The sequence below is a fragment of the Pristiophorus japonicus genome, chromosome 16, assembly GCF_044704955.1.
Source record: "Pristiophorus japonicus isolate sPriJap1 chromosome 16, sPriJap1.hap1, whole genome shotgun sequence".
Taxonomy (NCBI): domain Eukaryota; kingdom Metazoa; phylum Chordata; class Chondrichthyes; family Pristiophoridae; genus Pristiophorus; species Pristiophorus japonicus.
This window is the reverse complement of record NC_091992.1, coordinates 77549984-77565744: the sequence shown is the minus strand read 5'-3', so window position 1 is coordinate 77565744 and position 15761 is coordinate 77549984. Positions and strand designations below refer to the sequence as shown.

Genomic DNA, 15761 nt, shown 5'->3' with positions numbered 1-15761 from the left:
CCTATATCCACACCTGTTAAGTAAAATTATCTCAAGTGCCCTCCAGATACATCCTGGTATTTAAGTCCCATTACCAACAACTTTCATTGAATTCTTTCACTAAATCATGTCCAAGTCTTTTTCTTTTTGAACAGATCCCATGTTTCAAGTTTCCTGCTCCAACCTACATCACTTATGATGAAACCCATGTTATTTGTTCATTCAGTGTCGGCTCAGTGGGTAGCACACATGCCTCTGAGTCAGAAGGTTGTGGGTTCAAGTCCCACTCCAGGGACTTCAGCACATAAATCTAGGCTGACACTCCAGTGCAGTGCTTGAGGGAGTGCTGCACTGTCAGAGGTGCCGTCTTTCAGATGAGACGTTAAACCGAGGCCCGATCTGCTCTCACGTGAACGTAAAGGATCCCATGGCACTATTGGAAGAGGTGTCCTGGCCAATATTTAACCCTCAATCAACATAACAGAAAGACAGATTATCTGGCCATTATTACATTGCTGTTTGCTGTGTGCAAATTGGCTGCTGCGTTTCCCACATTACAACAGTGTCTACACTCCACAGGCTGTAAAGCGCTTTGAGCTGTCTGGTAGTTGCTATATAAATGCAAGTCTTTTTATTCTTGGGCTGTGGGCATTGTTACCATTTATTGCCCATGGTGGTGGGAAGTGTTCTTACTGAACCACTGCAGTGAGTAGTGAAGGTGCTCCCACACTGCCGTTTGCTTTGTCTATGCCCTGGATTCAGTAACTCTCAGGTAATTACCCACACAGACGCTAATTGCCCATTGCATTGCTATTTTATTAATCATACATTTATTAATCTTTCACAAGGTCTAGTGGCACTTAAAAGTGCGGCACTAATTACATTGACAAAATTCAGTACAGCATCCAGAGATCAAAGGACATTCCTAGTCGGAACAGTTTAATCCTCAGGATCAGATCATATTTTTAAAAACTCAAGTCGGAGAATTATTCAAAATACTGGCGCCTGCACAGGTGGACTTGTGACGATGAGAGCTGGGTCGCGTGAACGGCAGGTCGCTGCAGACCCCCTCGCAGGCGTGACTCTCACAATCAGGTAGACAACATTTCTTTCACTTCGCACTTCAAGCTACCAGCTAGTCTAATTTGGCTAGGGCCCACTTCCCACCCCCTCCCATGTCTGTAGTCTGAAAATGCAAGCCCACCCAGCCTCTCGCCCTAAGAGACTAAAAAGTAATTCCTATTGTTAAAAGTTATTTAGATTTCTCTCCTGCGATGCTGACCATTTGTGCTGAATGTTTGCATTTCAGCAGCATTGGAAACTGGGGCAGAGAGACAGACAGACAGTCAGACAGACAGACATGCACACACAAGGACTGGGGCTATTCCTTCAAACTAATTGTCCCATTTGTTACAGGCAATTTAGCCTGAAAAGTGGACCATTTTAAAATAGTCTTACTTAAAAACTCTTGGGATCATTAACTCAGAGCACCGCACAGAGAGGTTTCAGGAAACAGCAATCCCTGACCAGTTGGCAGTGTTAGGCCCCGCAACCTGACCCTCAGCTTGCAGAGACCCCGAACCATTCCAAGCATCTTTCGAGTCATTGGACGTATTAAGCTATAATTTAAAAAAAAAATTGTTAAAACTCAATGCACTAAAATGAGACGCAATCGATGCTCCATCGTAGGGAGAGCTTTAAGCCGAGCACCTGCAGCTTATCCGTTACACACGATTTTCGGACACAAAATTACAGTAAAATCTCCCACAGCAAACAGACATTTATGATTGTTCAATTTTACCTCAGCCAAAGGGATCAGATAAATACGAACTTTTCATTGCAATTCATTCCTCAAGAATATTTATCTCCTCCCACCAAATCATTCTCTCATAGGGCGATTTAGACTTCTGATATGGACGGAAAAGGGATTGAAAAGGGCTGAGAGTTTCAGATAGCAATTGCAGGATCAGTTTTCCTCCCTCATTATAAAGCAGGCCGTTTGGAACAAGAGACTGTGGGTCTGTGTGTGACAGAAGGAGGGAGAGAAAGGCGGCAGGGTGGGAGAGAAATAGAAAGGGAGAGAAACAGAGAAAGACGTGGATTTATATAGCACCTTTCACGACCATCGGACGTCTCAAAGTGCTTTACAGCCAATGAAGTACTTTTGGAGTGTAGTCACTGTTGTAAGGTGGGCAACGCGGCAGCCAACTTGCGTATAGCAAGCTCCCACAAATAGCAATGTGATAAAATGACCAGATAATCTGTTTTTTGTTATGTTGATTGAAGGATAAATATTGGCCAGGACACCGGGGAATAACTCCCCTGCTCTTCTTCGAAATAGTGCCATGGGATCTTTTACATCCACGCAGATGGGCCTCGGTTTAATGCCAAAAGATGGCATCTCCAACAGTGCAGCACTCCCTCAGCACCGCACTGGAGTGTCAGCTTATATTTCTTTGTGCTCAAGTCTCTGCAGTGGGTCTTGAACCCACAACCTTCTGACAAAGGCGAGAGTACTACCCACTGAGCCACGGCTGACACTTCGGAGAATGCGAGAAAGGGAGTGAAAGAGAAAGAGAGAGGGGGAGCGGGAAAAAAAAAAGGAGAAAAAATACTCATCAGTCTGAACAGAAAACTAATACCCCAAAATAACTCTGGTATGGGGGCTGGTGGGGGACCTATGGATAGGATTAGACATTCCGCGATCTACTCCCTCCACTGGACAGAACCTTAGAACACAGGCCCAGGCCAAACAAGCCCTCGATTACTTCTTCATCCTGGAACATACACTCGATCAACGGGTTTAACCACAGTATAGTTTGATGCGCATTTAAAACCTGTAGATTGCATTTATGTTTAAAATTCTCCCCTTCGCCTCACTCTGCAAACACTCTGGCCTACCCTCTGCTAAAAATTCCATTGCAAACCAATTAGTCTCCCCAGCCACAGGCAGCAGGACTGTAAAGTAGGGTGATGGCTGACTGCAGTGCGGGCAGGGACAACAGGAGCGGCGAGGTTGGGGCGAAGGAGCGGTGAGAGTTTGTAGAGGGATGTGATCAGGGCCCAGGAGAGGCGTGAGTTCGGGGTCCAGGAGAGGCGAGGGCCCAGGGGCAGCACGGGCCAGCCCACACTGCGATATGTGCACGCACTAGGTCCGTGCAGCAGAGCTGGTCTCCAGTCGTCCTGGTTAACCCTTGCCACTGGACCAAGACCTAGCTCGGTCAAGCCCGTGTGGTGACTGGTGTGCAACGGTCACCACATGTTAAAAAAATCCACCCACAGGCATCTTCCACCCTTCAACATGTAGTTCGGGATTCGGAATATTAGGTCCTTCATTGAAACACTTGTGAACTCATCTCTTTTCGGCGTGGAAGCAAGTCATTCTCGTTTTGAGGGACTGATGAAAGTAGGATACAGAGCAAAGCAGACACTTAGTGACCGGCGTCGCTAGAAACACAGAACGAGAGAGCAGTGTGGATTACTCAACGAGACAGCAATCTGCAGTGCTTGGGCAACTAAGGGACTGGCATCAGCTGTCCCTTTTATTGCAGGTACCCCTATTATCGAAATGGTCATTGCATGTAGTGTAAAAATTATCCCAAACTTGAAGAACCAGCTGAGATTACGATCAGTACCTAATCAGCTGTCACAATGTTAAGAACGTGTGTTTGGGAGCAGATACAATTAAGCCAATGTATGTGCAGCACCTGTAAAATAGAACCTGCTCCCTATGACACTCTCTAAAGGCAGACAACCGTACCAGGCGAGGTCGAGTGCGTGATTCTCCCGGGTCCGCGCAAGATCAGGTGCGTGCATCTTCTGGCGCCGTCCCGTGCTTTAAGGTGCTACACTTGAAGGTGCTCAGTACATTGTAATCCGTGCGTGACCATGGTTTCAGAACGACTCTTGTATCATTTACACTGCAAGCTATTTGGGACGGTCGATAAGTGTCTGTTTGTACAGATTTTACACCAAGTCTAAAATGCACCTCTTTCAAACCAAAGAAACGTTTTCTGTCATACTACCTTCCCACCGAAAGAGGGCAGCAGTGAGCTGAACAAGCTGAATTTAAGGCAAGTCTGTAGCACATGAACCCTTAAGCTCCAGGAGACTCGAAAGGCATTTGCTCTGCTAATGACAAAGGGGTGACAAAAAAAAGCACCGGAGTACCATCGGGTACAGGCTCACACAGGCAACGTGCAACATAACATAAAATTCTTCACTTGCGTGTCGAGTGGGAGGGTGAAATGGCAGTACCATCTGACGACCAGAAGGCAATACTGCACTACACAAAACCCAGGGTGGAATCCATGATTATGCCCCACTCCTTAAAGGAAGCTTAACGCCCCCACCCCCCTCCACCCTTCTAAAGACCAGCTGTCGATCTGCACCTCCCCCAATCCCTCAGAGACCTTATGCCTTGAACATCTCTGCTTCTAAATTAACGCTTGTAATATATGCCCGTGAGTATGCTCACAGGTTGGTAGAGCTGTTGAGTTGGGAGTGGCTTAGCCAGTCACGTGATGTTCACAAGACTCAATAAAACCCCAGCCAGTTGGGTTCAGGGGATCCACGATGAGGCAGGTGGTTGTGAGCCAGGTGGATGAACTGGTAATGTGTCGTGTGATCGTTGAACCTTTGTTAATAAACCAACTAGTTCTTAATTCTATGAATTCTTAAGCAAAGAAGCCATGAAGCAAATACATTACAGCGCTGCCCTTTATCTCTCTGACTCACTGATGTGGCTCTACCATACAGAGAGCTGGAGCACAATCGCTTGCACCAGCCGTGACCAGTGTGCAAGACAAAGTGCAAATATTAATAGTGTAAAAGTGGTGCAAATCTACCCCACAGGGGAAAGAGTTTGCTTTTATTTGTGCTGTAATGCTCTCTGTGGTTGCCGACAGCGTCTGGTGTTGGTGCAAAACTTTGCGGAAAGTGCAGCACCCATGGCTTAAATGGGAGGCGACACTTTGGCCTGGAAGTTATTTCTACAGTAACTGAAACTGAAGGCGGTTCCCATCACGCTCTGCTGTGTCACAGCTGGTGTACTCTGCAACAATATTCCCTGTAAGCAGCGCAGCCGCGCAGCTCTCTGTCGGGCCCGCCCTGCCTGGGACCAGCACACACCCAAAATATATTATGGGGAACGTTGCTCGTGAGCCCCTGTGTATGCTGCTATGCTCAGTGGGAGGTGGTGGATGTGAAACGCGATTCCAGAGGGGCGAGTCTGATTACATGGCTGTACCACAGCACCAGAGGAGGGAGGGAGACATGGGAATGACAACAGTGGCAGGCAAGTACCCGACCCGGAGACTGTGGCCAGAAAGCACTGCGATTCCAGAAGGACCGCAATGCAAGTGCCGAGATTGCGAGGAGGGGGTCAAAAGGTGCTGAGGAAGGAAAATTAAAGGTTTAGAGTTTGATCTACAGCTGGGCTCAATTTCCCGGACAGCCACCAATCAGCGCAGCCTCATATCTTGGACTGCAGCGGCTTCAGGTGCTTGTAGAATGATTCGTGAACCTGGGAACAAGACACAAACGATAATCAGTCCTCAGTAACTAAACAAACCCCCGCAAACTCTGATCAACCCTCACAAGTAACCGGTGCACACAATCAGCCACCGGTTTTCACAATCAAGTGGATACTCACAAATAATCAGCGATCAATTCGCACTAATAATGATGATCAACACTCTCTTGAGTCATAAATAACAAACAGCCAATAGAAACTGCCAGCAGTGATCAACACTGTCAAATAACAGCTGACAATCACACCCATACACAGCCTCAGAAACGTCAAGATTTCTATAATACAGCCGGAAAAAGAGACAAAATTGTTGGACTCCACTGAATTTGTTTCTTCATTCTCGGCCATCAGTGCAGGCCATGGAGTGCATCCGTATTCAAGTCAGGTACAGGACAATCGGATGCCAAGTAAAGCTCTCTTTATGAAGGGTTAGCGAGAGATTGTTTTCACTGGCCACAGAGGGGAATGGGAAGACACATATTTGTGGTGCTCACAGACAGAATTAAAGGGGAGGCTTGAACAAACATCTTTAGAGGGGAGTCCGAACGTGGAATTCTCTGCCGTAAACTATTGCTGACAGAGTCCATAAAAAAAGAGAGGGACATTAAAGGGAATGAATGGGATTAGCAGAAATGGCACATGGAGAAAAACAGACTGGATAGGCCAAATGGCCCGTCTGTTTGCTGGAAAATAATGCGATTTATTCAGTCTCCAGCTCAGAGGAGTTGTCATCGACAGTGGCAATTTTCCACCTCCCACATCAGCTACGCTGCAATCTATCGGAGTGAGAAAGTCAATTCCTTACTGCACCTTTCCTTTGCTGTGGGTCCGTACACATTATGGGCCCAAGTTTCCACATGATTTGCGCCTGATTTTTAGGAGCAACTGGTGGAGAACGGACTATCTTAGAAATCGCAATTCTCCACATTTTTTTTTCTGCACTTCTAGTCAGGTAGAACAGTTCTACTTCGGAACAGAATTTTTTCTTCAAAAGGGGGCGTGTCCGGCCACTGACGCCTGATTTGAAAGTTTCCACAGTGAAAACGTACTCCAAACTAAAATAGAATGGAGCAAGTGAAGATTTTTGTAGAACTGAAAAAACCTGTTCTACACATTAAAAAATCAGGTTACAAATTAGGCGTCCAGAACGAGGTTGGGGGGGGGGGGAAGGGAACTCATTAAATTCTACAATAAATCCTTATTTATACTTCTACAAATATTATACAAATAAATCCAACCTGAATAAACATTTATAAGCAAAGAAAAGATCAAATAAACCATCTTCCTATCTGTGTGAAAGTGCTTCAGGCAGGCCTTTCGGGACCGAAGGCTGAACGGGCCAGCCCGAGACTTCGGGCAGGGCCCGTCCCCAGCACCAGATTTACAGGTAGGTGGTGTTGGGTCGGGTCGGGGAGGTTCGGTTCGGGTCGGGGGGAGGGAGGGAGAGAGAGGGGGGGGGGGGGGGGGGGGGGAGGGAGGGAGAGGTGGGGAGAGGTCAGGTCGGATCCGATCCAGTCTGGGAGCGGGAGCGCGGGTCGGGTCGGGTCCAGTCGGGGGGGGCGGGGAGCGGGAACAGGAGCGCGGGTCGGGTCCAGTCTAGGGAGGGGGGGAGCGGGTGTCGGGTCTGGTCCGGAGGCTGGGGGGGAGCAGGTGTCGGGTCTGGTCCGGAGGCGGGGGGGGGGGCGGGGAGCGGGTGTCGGGTCTGGTCGGGGGGGGGGAGGCGGGGGGAGAAGGAGCTGGCCGTGGGAGGAGCCTTATTCACGCAGCCCCAGTGAGGCCATTCGGCCAGGGCTAGGGGCTGCGTGCTTCGGGCCCCTCCCACACAGTTCGGGCGCCTGGAGCTACTGCACTTGCGTGCCCACTGTAACGCACATGTGCAGAGGTCCCGGCACTGTTTTCAGCGCAGTGACCTGGCTCCGCCCCCCGACAGCTCGTGCTGCGCTGCGCCGAGGGCCAGAGGACCTGCAGGGAGGTGGAGAATACGGAGGATTCTTTTAGGCGCACTTTGTGGCCCGAAAAATGGGCGTCCAGGTTGGGACTGCGCCGTTCTAGGCGCGTGTGGAAACTTGGGCCCATTAAGTGGACTGAGACTGCGCAAACTCACATTTCACGTAGGGCCATAAAAGCCAGCAGCGAGTTTCGTTCCGTCAGTCTGGGCTGCATTCAGACTAAGTCCCGAAGATGAAGGATCACTGCCCCAACAACTCTCCCCACACTACCAGTGAATTCCCAATCGAATCGCGTAAATATGCCGCAGACCAATGGTCGGTCATGGGTCTCTCTTACCTCGGTTTTGTTTAGAGGCGATCTCTTTGCCCATTCGAACAGGTGTTCGTAAACGTTGCCATCGTAGCGCCCGAGCACAGATGCGAGGACAGCGTCGGGGTAATCAAAAGCATCCACCAGAGCCACAGCATTGGGCCGCAGCACAGCGAGCAGCTCCTTCACACGCTGCTGCACCTGGAAAATCTGTGCGTCATTCAGGATCCCGGCCTGCAGAGGACAACAACTTATATTTATATAGCGCCTTTAACAGTGAAACGTCCCAAGGCGCTTCACAGGAGTGTTATGAGATAAAAATAATTGACACTGAGCCACATAAGGAAAAATTAGCGCAGGTGACCAAAAGCTTGGTCAAAGTAGTAGGTTTCAAGGAGCGTCTTGCAGGAGGACAGAGAGGCAGAGAGGTTTAGGCAGGGAGTTCCAGAGCTTAGGGCCTAGGCAACAGAAGGCATGGCCATCAATAGTTGAGTGATTATAATCAGGGATGGTCAGGAGGACAGACATCTCGGGGAGTTGTGGGGCTGGAAATTACAGAGAGGGACGGGTGAGGCCACGGAGGGATTTAAAAACAAGAATGAGAATTTTGAAATCGGAGCTTTGCTTAACCGGGAGCCAATGTAGGTCAGCGAGCATAGGGGTGAGATGGGTGAGCATGACTTATTGCGAGTTAGGACACAGACAACCAAGTTTTGGATCACCTCTAGTTTACGTAGGGCAGAATCTGAGAGGCCAGCCAGGAGTGTGTTGGAATAGCCAAGTCTAGAGGTAACAAAGGCATGGATGAGGGTTCAGCAGCGAATGAGCTGAGGCAAGAGCGGAGATGGGCAATGTTACGGATACGCAGTTGAACGCTCATTTCAGGGTCAGATATGACACCCAGGTTGCGAACAGTCTCGTTCAGCCTCAGGCAGAAGTTGGGGAGAGGGATAGAGTCAGTGGCTAGGGAACAGAGTTTGTGGCAGGGACCGAAAACAATGACTTCGGTCTTCCCAATATTCAATTGGAAAAAATTTCTGCTCGTCCTGAACTGGATGTCGGGCAAGCAATCGGACAATTTAGAGACCGTGGAGGGGGTCAAGAGAAGTGGTGGTGAGGTAGAGCTGGGTGTCATCAGCGTACATGTGGAAACTGATGCTGTGTTTTCAGATGATGTCGACAAGGGGCAACATGTAGATGAGAACTAGGAGGGGGCCAAGGATAGATCCTTGGGGGACACCAGAGGTAACGATGAGGGGGCAGGAAGTGAAACCGTTGCAGGTGATTCTCTGGCTACGATTAGATAGATAAGAATGGAACCAGGCGAGTGCAGTCCCACCCAGCTGGACGATGGTGGAGAGGAGTTGGAGAAGGATGGAGTGGTCAACCGTGTCAAAGGCTGCAGACAGGCTAAGAAGGACGAGGAGAGATAGTTTGCCTTTGTCACAGTCACAAAGGATGTCATTTGTGACTTTGATGGAGAGGCATTTCAGTACTGTGGCAGGGACGGAAACCAGATTGGAGGGATTCAAACATGGAATTGAGGGAACAGGACATTATAACAGGACATTATACACCAGTGGATGTGGTGTATTTGGACTTTCAAAAGGCTTTTGACAAGGTCCCACACAAGTGTGCAAAATCAAAGCACATGGTATTGGGGGTAATGTGTTGATGTGGATAGAGAACTGGTTGGCAGACAGGAAGCAGAGAGTCGGGATAAACGGGTCCTTTTCAAAATGGCAGGCAGCGACTAGTGGCGTGCCTCAGGGCTCAGTGCTGGGACCCCAGCTCTTTATAATATACATCAATGATTTGGATGAAGGAATTGAGTGTAATATCTCCAAGTTTGCAGATGACACTAAACTGGGTGGCAGTGTGAGCTGTGAGGGGGACGCTAGGAGGCTGCAGGGTGACTTGGACAGGTTAGGTGAGTGGGCAAATGCATGGCAGATGCAGTACAATGTGGATAAATGTGAGGTTATCCACTTTTGGGGCAAAAACGCGAAGACAGAATATTATCTGAATGGCGGCAGATTAGGCAAAGGGGAGATGCAACGAGATCTGGGTGTCATGGTTCATCAGTCATTGAAAGTTGGCATGCAGGTACAGCAGGTGGTGAAGGCGGCAAATGGTATGTTGGCCTTCATAGCTAGGGGATTTGAGTATAGGAGCAGGGAGGTCTTACTGCAGTTGTACAGGGCCTTGGTGAGGTCTCACCTGGAATATTGTGCTCAGTTTTGGTCTCCTAATCTGAGGAAGGACGTTCTTGCTATTGAGGGAGTTCAGCGAAGGTTCACCAGATTGATTCCCGGGATGGCAGGACTGACATATGATGAGAGACTGGATCAACTGGGCCTTTATACACTGGAGTTTAGTAGGATAAGAGGGGATCTGATAGAAACATATAAGATTCTGACGGGACGGGACAGGTTAGATGCGGGTAGAATGTTCCCGATGTTGAGGAAGTCCAGAACCAGGGGACACAGTCTTAGGATAAGGGGTAGGCCATTTAGGACTGAGATGAGGAGAAACTTCTTTACTCAGAGTTGTTAACCTGTGGAATTCCCTGCCGCAGAGAGTTGTTGATGCCAGTTCATTGGATATATTCAAGAGGGAGTTAGATATGGCCCTTACGGCTAAGGGGATCAAGGGGTATGGAGAGAAAGCAGGAAAGGGGTACTGAGGGAATGATCAGCCATGATCTTATTGAATGGTGGTGCAGGCTCGAATGGCCTACTCCTGCACCTATTTTCTATGATTCTATGTTTCTATAATCCACTCTCCAGGCCTGCGCACGGCACATTGTACAATGCAACTCTGCCTATGATTCAGCCTTTGAGCTAGCTGTTCCTAAACTAAATGGCCATGTCTTCCTCTGCTCCAAGCTGTATGCATTCATGTCCCAGCCTGGAGTCTGTGTTGAGAGACTGAGAGTGAGACAATCCTCTGACCCCTCCCTCAACTCTATGCGCAAGAAGAGTCGGTAACAGATCCTGAACAATGCTAAATTTAAAAGGAACTTAAAATTATTACAAATTTAATTGGACTTCAATGTACCGCAATGCCACGGCAACAAAATGAGCAGGGATATGGAGCAGTGGAAGAGTAGCGTCACCAAGTGTTGGTAAGACTGAAAAGCAAGATAAAATACACAGGCGATATAACCAGGAGAGTGACATGAACGTGACACAAGAAATAACTGTAGCAATCAGGAAGCGCATCCGATTTGCAAGACCACAAGTGTGGGGTTAGAGGACATGGATAATTGGACCCAAGCACACAGATGTCGTTCAGTCCCCCCATTTTAAAGTCATGTTTTTCTCCTTATTTTATATAATACTTCGATTCTATTTTAAAGTTAAATAGCAAAAGGTACAACGATAGGGAAGCTGAGAAGTTGTTTGGGGTACAGCAGTTTCTCTGCAGTACAGACCAAGAAGCTGGGAGATGCAAACCTGAGGCGCTACATTGCCACCATTGGAGGGAGGATGCAATTACAGCGGGACAAGACCACATTGGCCATTTCCATTATCATAACAACTTGTATTTATATAGTGCCTTTAGAACATAAGAACATAAGAAATAAGAGCAGGAGTAGGCCACTTGGCCTCTCGAGCCTGCTCCGCCATTCAATATCATGGCTGATCTTCTACCTCAACTCCACCTTCCTGCCCGATCCCCATAACCCTCGATTCCCTTAATGTCCAAAAATCTATCGATTTCCGTCTTGATCATACTCAACGACTCAGCATCCACAGCCCTCTGGGATATAGAATTCCAAAGATTCACAACCCTCAGTAAAAAAATTTCTAAAATCGTAGAACGTTACTGTTATATATGTGGACTTGTATTTACTCAGTATAGCCACCAGAGAGCTCATCCCCTGGAGTCCCAAGGGATCCCATAATCCCTTGGGAGCACAGGTATTTAAGGAGGCTTCACAGGTTGGAGAGGCACTCTGGAGACCTGCAATAAAAGACTACGGTCACACTTTACTTTGAGCTCACAGTGTTCAGTCTGACTCTTTCTCCATACACAATTGGCGATGAGATGCAGATAGCGAACCCAAAGATGCAGAGAACAGTGGACATCCTGGAGAAATTTTCGGAAGGAGATGATTGGGAAACCTTTGTGGAGCGATTCAACCAATACTTCGTGGCCAACGAGCTAGATGGGGAAGAGAACGCTGCCAAATGAAGGGCGATCCTCCTCACCGTCTGTGGGGCACCAACGTATGGTCTCATGAAGAATCTGCTCACTCTAGCGAAACCCACAGAAAAATCATACGACAATTTGTGCACACTGGTCCGAGAGCATGTGAACCCGAAGGAAAGCGTTCTGATGGCGAGGTACCGGTTTTAGACCTACAAAAGGTCTGAAGACCAGGAAATGGTGAGTTATGTCGCCGAGCTAAGACGCCTTGCAGGACATTGCGAATTTGAAGGACATTTGGAGAACGTGCTCAGAGACTTTTTCGTACTTGGCATAGGCCCCGAAACCATACTTCGCAAACTTTTGACTGGAGAGACCTCATTCTTGAGTAAGGCCATAGCGATAGCCCAGGCGTTCATTGCCACCAGTGACAATACGAAGCAAATCTCTCAGCACACAAGTGCTGCTACAAGTACTGTGAACAAAGTGAAGTTGTTTTCGAATCGTAACGTACAGAGCAGGTCACACATACCTGCAGCTGCACGTCCACAGATGACTCGGTCCACCATCAAGGGTGATGAATGCAAGGCCATTAACACCTTGTTGGCACTGCGGGGTGATCATCGTTTCAAAGAGTACGTTTGCAAGGGCTGTGGAACAATGGGACACCTCCAATGAGTGTGCAGGCGAGCTGCAAATCCTGTTAAGCCTGCAAACCACCATGTTGCAGAGGAGGACAGATCCATGGAGGATCACGACAAACCAGAGCTTCAGATAGAGGAGGTAGAAGTACATTCACCACGAATTGTCCCCCGATAATGCTGAATGTTGAACTAAATGGACTCCCGGTGTCAATGGAGCTGGACACAGGCGCGAGCCAGTCCATCATGGGCAAAAAGACTTTCGAAAGGTTGTGGTGCAACAAGGCCTCAAGGCCAGTCTGATCTCCAGTTTGCACGAGACTAAGAACTTACACAAAAGAATTGATTCCTGTAATCGGCAGTGCTACCGTAAAGGTCTCCTATGATGGAGCGGTGCATAAGCTACCACTCTGGGTGGTACCGGGCGATGGTCCCACGCTGCTCGGCAGGAGCTGGCTGGGAAAGATACGCTGGAATTGGACGTCCGAGCGCTATCGCCCGCTGACAACACTTCGTGTGCCCAGGTCTTAAACAAATTTCCTTCGCTGTTCGAACCAGGCATCGTGAAATTCCAAGGAGCAAAAGTGCAGATCCACCTAATTCCGGGGGCGCGACCCATCGATCACAAGGCTAGAGCAGTACCGTACATGATGAGAGAAAGGGTCGAGATCGAGCGAGACCGGCTGCAAAGAGAAGGCATAAGTTCACCGATCGAGTTCAACGATTGGGCCAGTCCTATTGTCCCAGTCCTCAAGGGAGATGGCACCATCAGAATCGGTGGCGATTATAAAGTAACTATCAATCATTTCTTCCTGCAGGACCAATACCCACTACCAAAGGCCGACGACCTCTGCAACGCTGGCGGGAGGAAAGATATTCACAAAGCTGGATCTGTCTTCAGCCTACATGACGCAGGAACTAGAGGAATCATTGAAGGTCCTCACCTGCATCAACACGCTCAAGGGTCTTTTTGTTTATAACAGATGCCTGTTTGGAATCCGATCAGCGGCAGCGATATTCCAGAGAAACATGGAAAGTTTACTGAAGTCAGTCCCACATACCGTGGTCTTCCAAGACGACATCTTGGTCACAGATCGGAACACAGTCGAGCACCTGCAGAACCTGGAGGAGGTTCCTAGTCAACTCAACTGCGTGGGGCTCAGGTTAAAACGCTCGAAGTGCGTTTTCCTGGCGCCTGAAGTGGAGTTCTTGGGAAGAAGGATTGCAGCGGACGGCATCAGGCCCACCAACGTGAAGACGGAGGCAATCGAGAACGCACCGAGGCCACAGAACGTGACGGAGCTGCGGTCGTTTCTGGGACTCTTGAAGTACTTTGTTAACTTCTCATTGGGTCTCAGCACACTGCTAGAACCACTACATATCTTACTACGAAAAGAGGGCGAATGGGTTTGGAGCAAAAGCCAAGAAAATGCCTTTGTAAAAACGAGAAAATTGATATACTCAAACAAATTGCTTGTGTTGTATGATCCATTTAAGTGTTTGTGAAGCACTAGCATGTGATGCGTCGTCATATGGCGTCGGGTGTGTATTGCAACAAGCTAATGATTGCGGGAAACTGCAACCGGTTGCATATGCATCCAGGAGTCTGTCTAAGGCTAAGAGAGCCTACAGCATGATTGAGAAAGAAGCGTCAGCGTGTGTCTATGGGGTAAAGAAAATGCATCAATACCTGTTTGGACTAAAATTCGAATTGGAAACTGACCATAAGCCACTTATATCCCTGTTTTCCGAGAGTAAAGGGATAAATACCAACGCATCGATCCGCATCCAGAGATGGGCGCTCACATTTTCTGCATACAACTACGCCATCCGCTACAGGTCAGGCACAGAAAACTGCGCCGATGCTCTCAGCAGGCTGCCATTGCCCACCACGGGGGTGGAAATGGCGCAGCCCGCAGATCTAGCCATGGTATGGAAGCATTTGAGAGTGAGCAATCACCCGTCGCTGCCCGGCAGGTCAAAACCTGGACAAGCCAGGACTCCTTATTATCTCTAGTCAAAAGCTGTGTGCTTCATTGGAGCTGGTCCAGTGTCCCAGTGGAAATGCAGGAAGAGATAAAGCTGTTCCAGCGGTGCAAAGATGAAATGTCTATACAGGTAGACTGCCTTCTGTGGGGCAATCAAGTAGTGGTCCCCAAGAAGGGCAGAGACACCTTCATCAATGACCTCCACAGTACCCACCCAGGCATCGTAATGATGAAAGTGACAGCCAGATCCCACGTGTGGTGGCCTGGTATCGATGCGGACTTTGAGTCCTGCGTTCACAGATGTAATACATGCTCGCAGTTAAGCAATGTACCCAGGGAGGCACCGCTAAGTTTATGGTCTTGGCCCTCCAAACCATGGTCTAGGGTACACGTCGATTATGCAGGCCCGTTCTTGGGTAAAATGTTCCTTGTGGTTGTAGACGCGTACTCCAAGTGGATTGAATGTGAGATAATGTCAGCTAGCACGTCCACTGCCACTACTGAAAGCCTGCGGGCCATGTTTGCAACACACGGCTTATCCGATGTCCTGGTGAGCGACAACGGGCCATGTTTTACCAGTGCTGAGTTCAAAGAATTCATGACCCGTAACGGGATCAAACATGTCACATCTGCCAATGGTCAGGCAGAGAGAGCAGTACAAACCATCAAGCAAGGCTTGAAGAGGGTAACTGAAGGCTCACTGCAGACTCACCTATTCCGAGTCCTGCTTAGCTACTGCACGAGACCCCACTCACTCACTGGGATCCCACCTGCTGAACTTAAGACAAGGCTCTCGTCAGTTCACCCTGATCTACATGAGCAGGTAGTGAGCAGGCGGCTTCAACAAAGTGCATATCATGATAGCGCAAATGTGTCACGTGAGATTGAAATCAATGATCCTGTATTTGTATTAAATAATGGACAGGGTCCCAAGTGGCTTCCCGGCACTGTCGTGGCCAAAGAGGGAAGCAGGGTGTTTCGGGTCAAACTTTCAAATGGACTCATTCACCGGAAACACTTGGACCAAATCAAACTCAGATTCACAGTCTATTCTGAGCAATCCACCTTGGACCCTACCTTTTTTGATCCCCCAACATACACACCAGTGGCAACCGGCACCATGGTTGACCACGAAGCAGAACCCATCATCCACAGCAGGGCCCAACACACCAGGCAGCCAGCCCAGTAAGGCCAGCTGCACAGCAGCCC

The 15761-nt window shown here is 48.7% G+C and overlaps 1 protein-coding gene across 3 annotated transcripts in view; it reads right to left on the bottom strand.

The window, feature by feature from the left end:
- Window positions 1-774: 774 nt before the first annotated feature.
- Window positions 775-15761, bottom strand: part of acox1 (acyl-CoA oxidase 1, palmitoyl) — an 80815-nt gene continuing 65828 nt past the window's right edge. For all 3 annotated transcript variants that reach the window (XM_070857469.1, XM_070857468.1, XM_070857470.1), the window contains exons 13-14: window positions 7796-8002; window positions 775-5503 (exon numbers count right to left, since the gene is read on the bottom strand). In XM_070857469.1, coding sequence (XP_070713570.1) covers window positions 5453-5503; window positions 7796-8002 — 258 coding nt within the window. In that variant the 3' untranslated portion in view covers window positions 775-5452. The remainder of the gene's footprint in view (window positions 5504-7795; window positions 8003-15761) is intronic.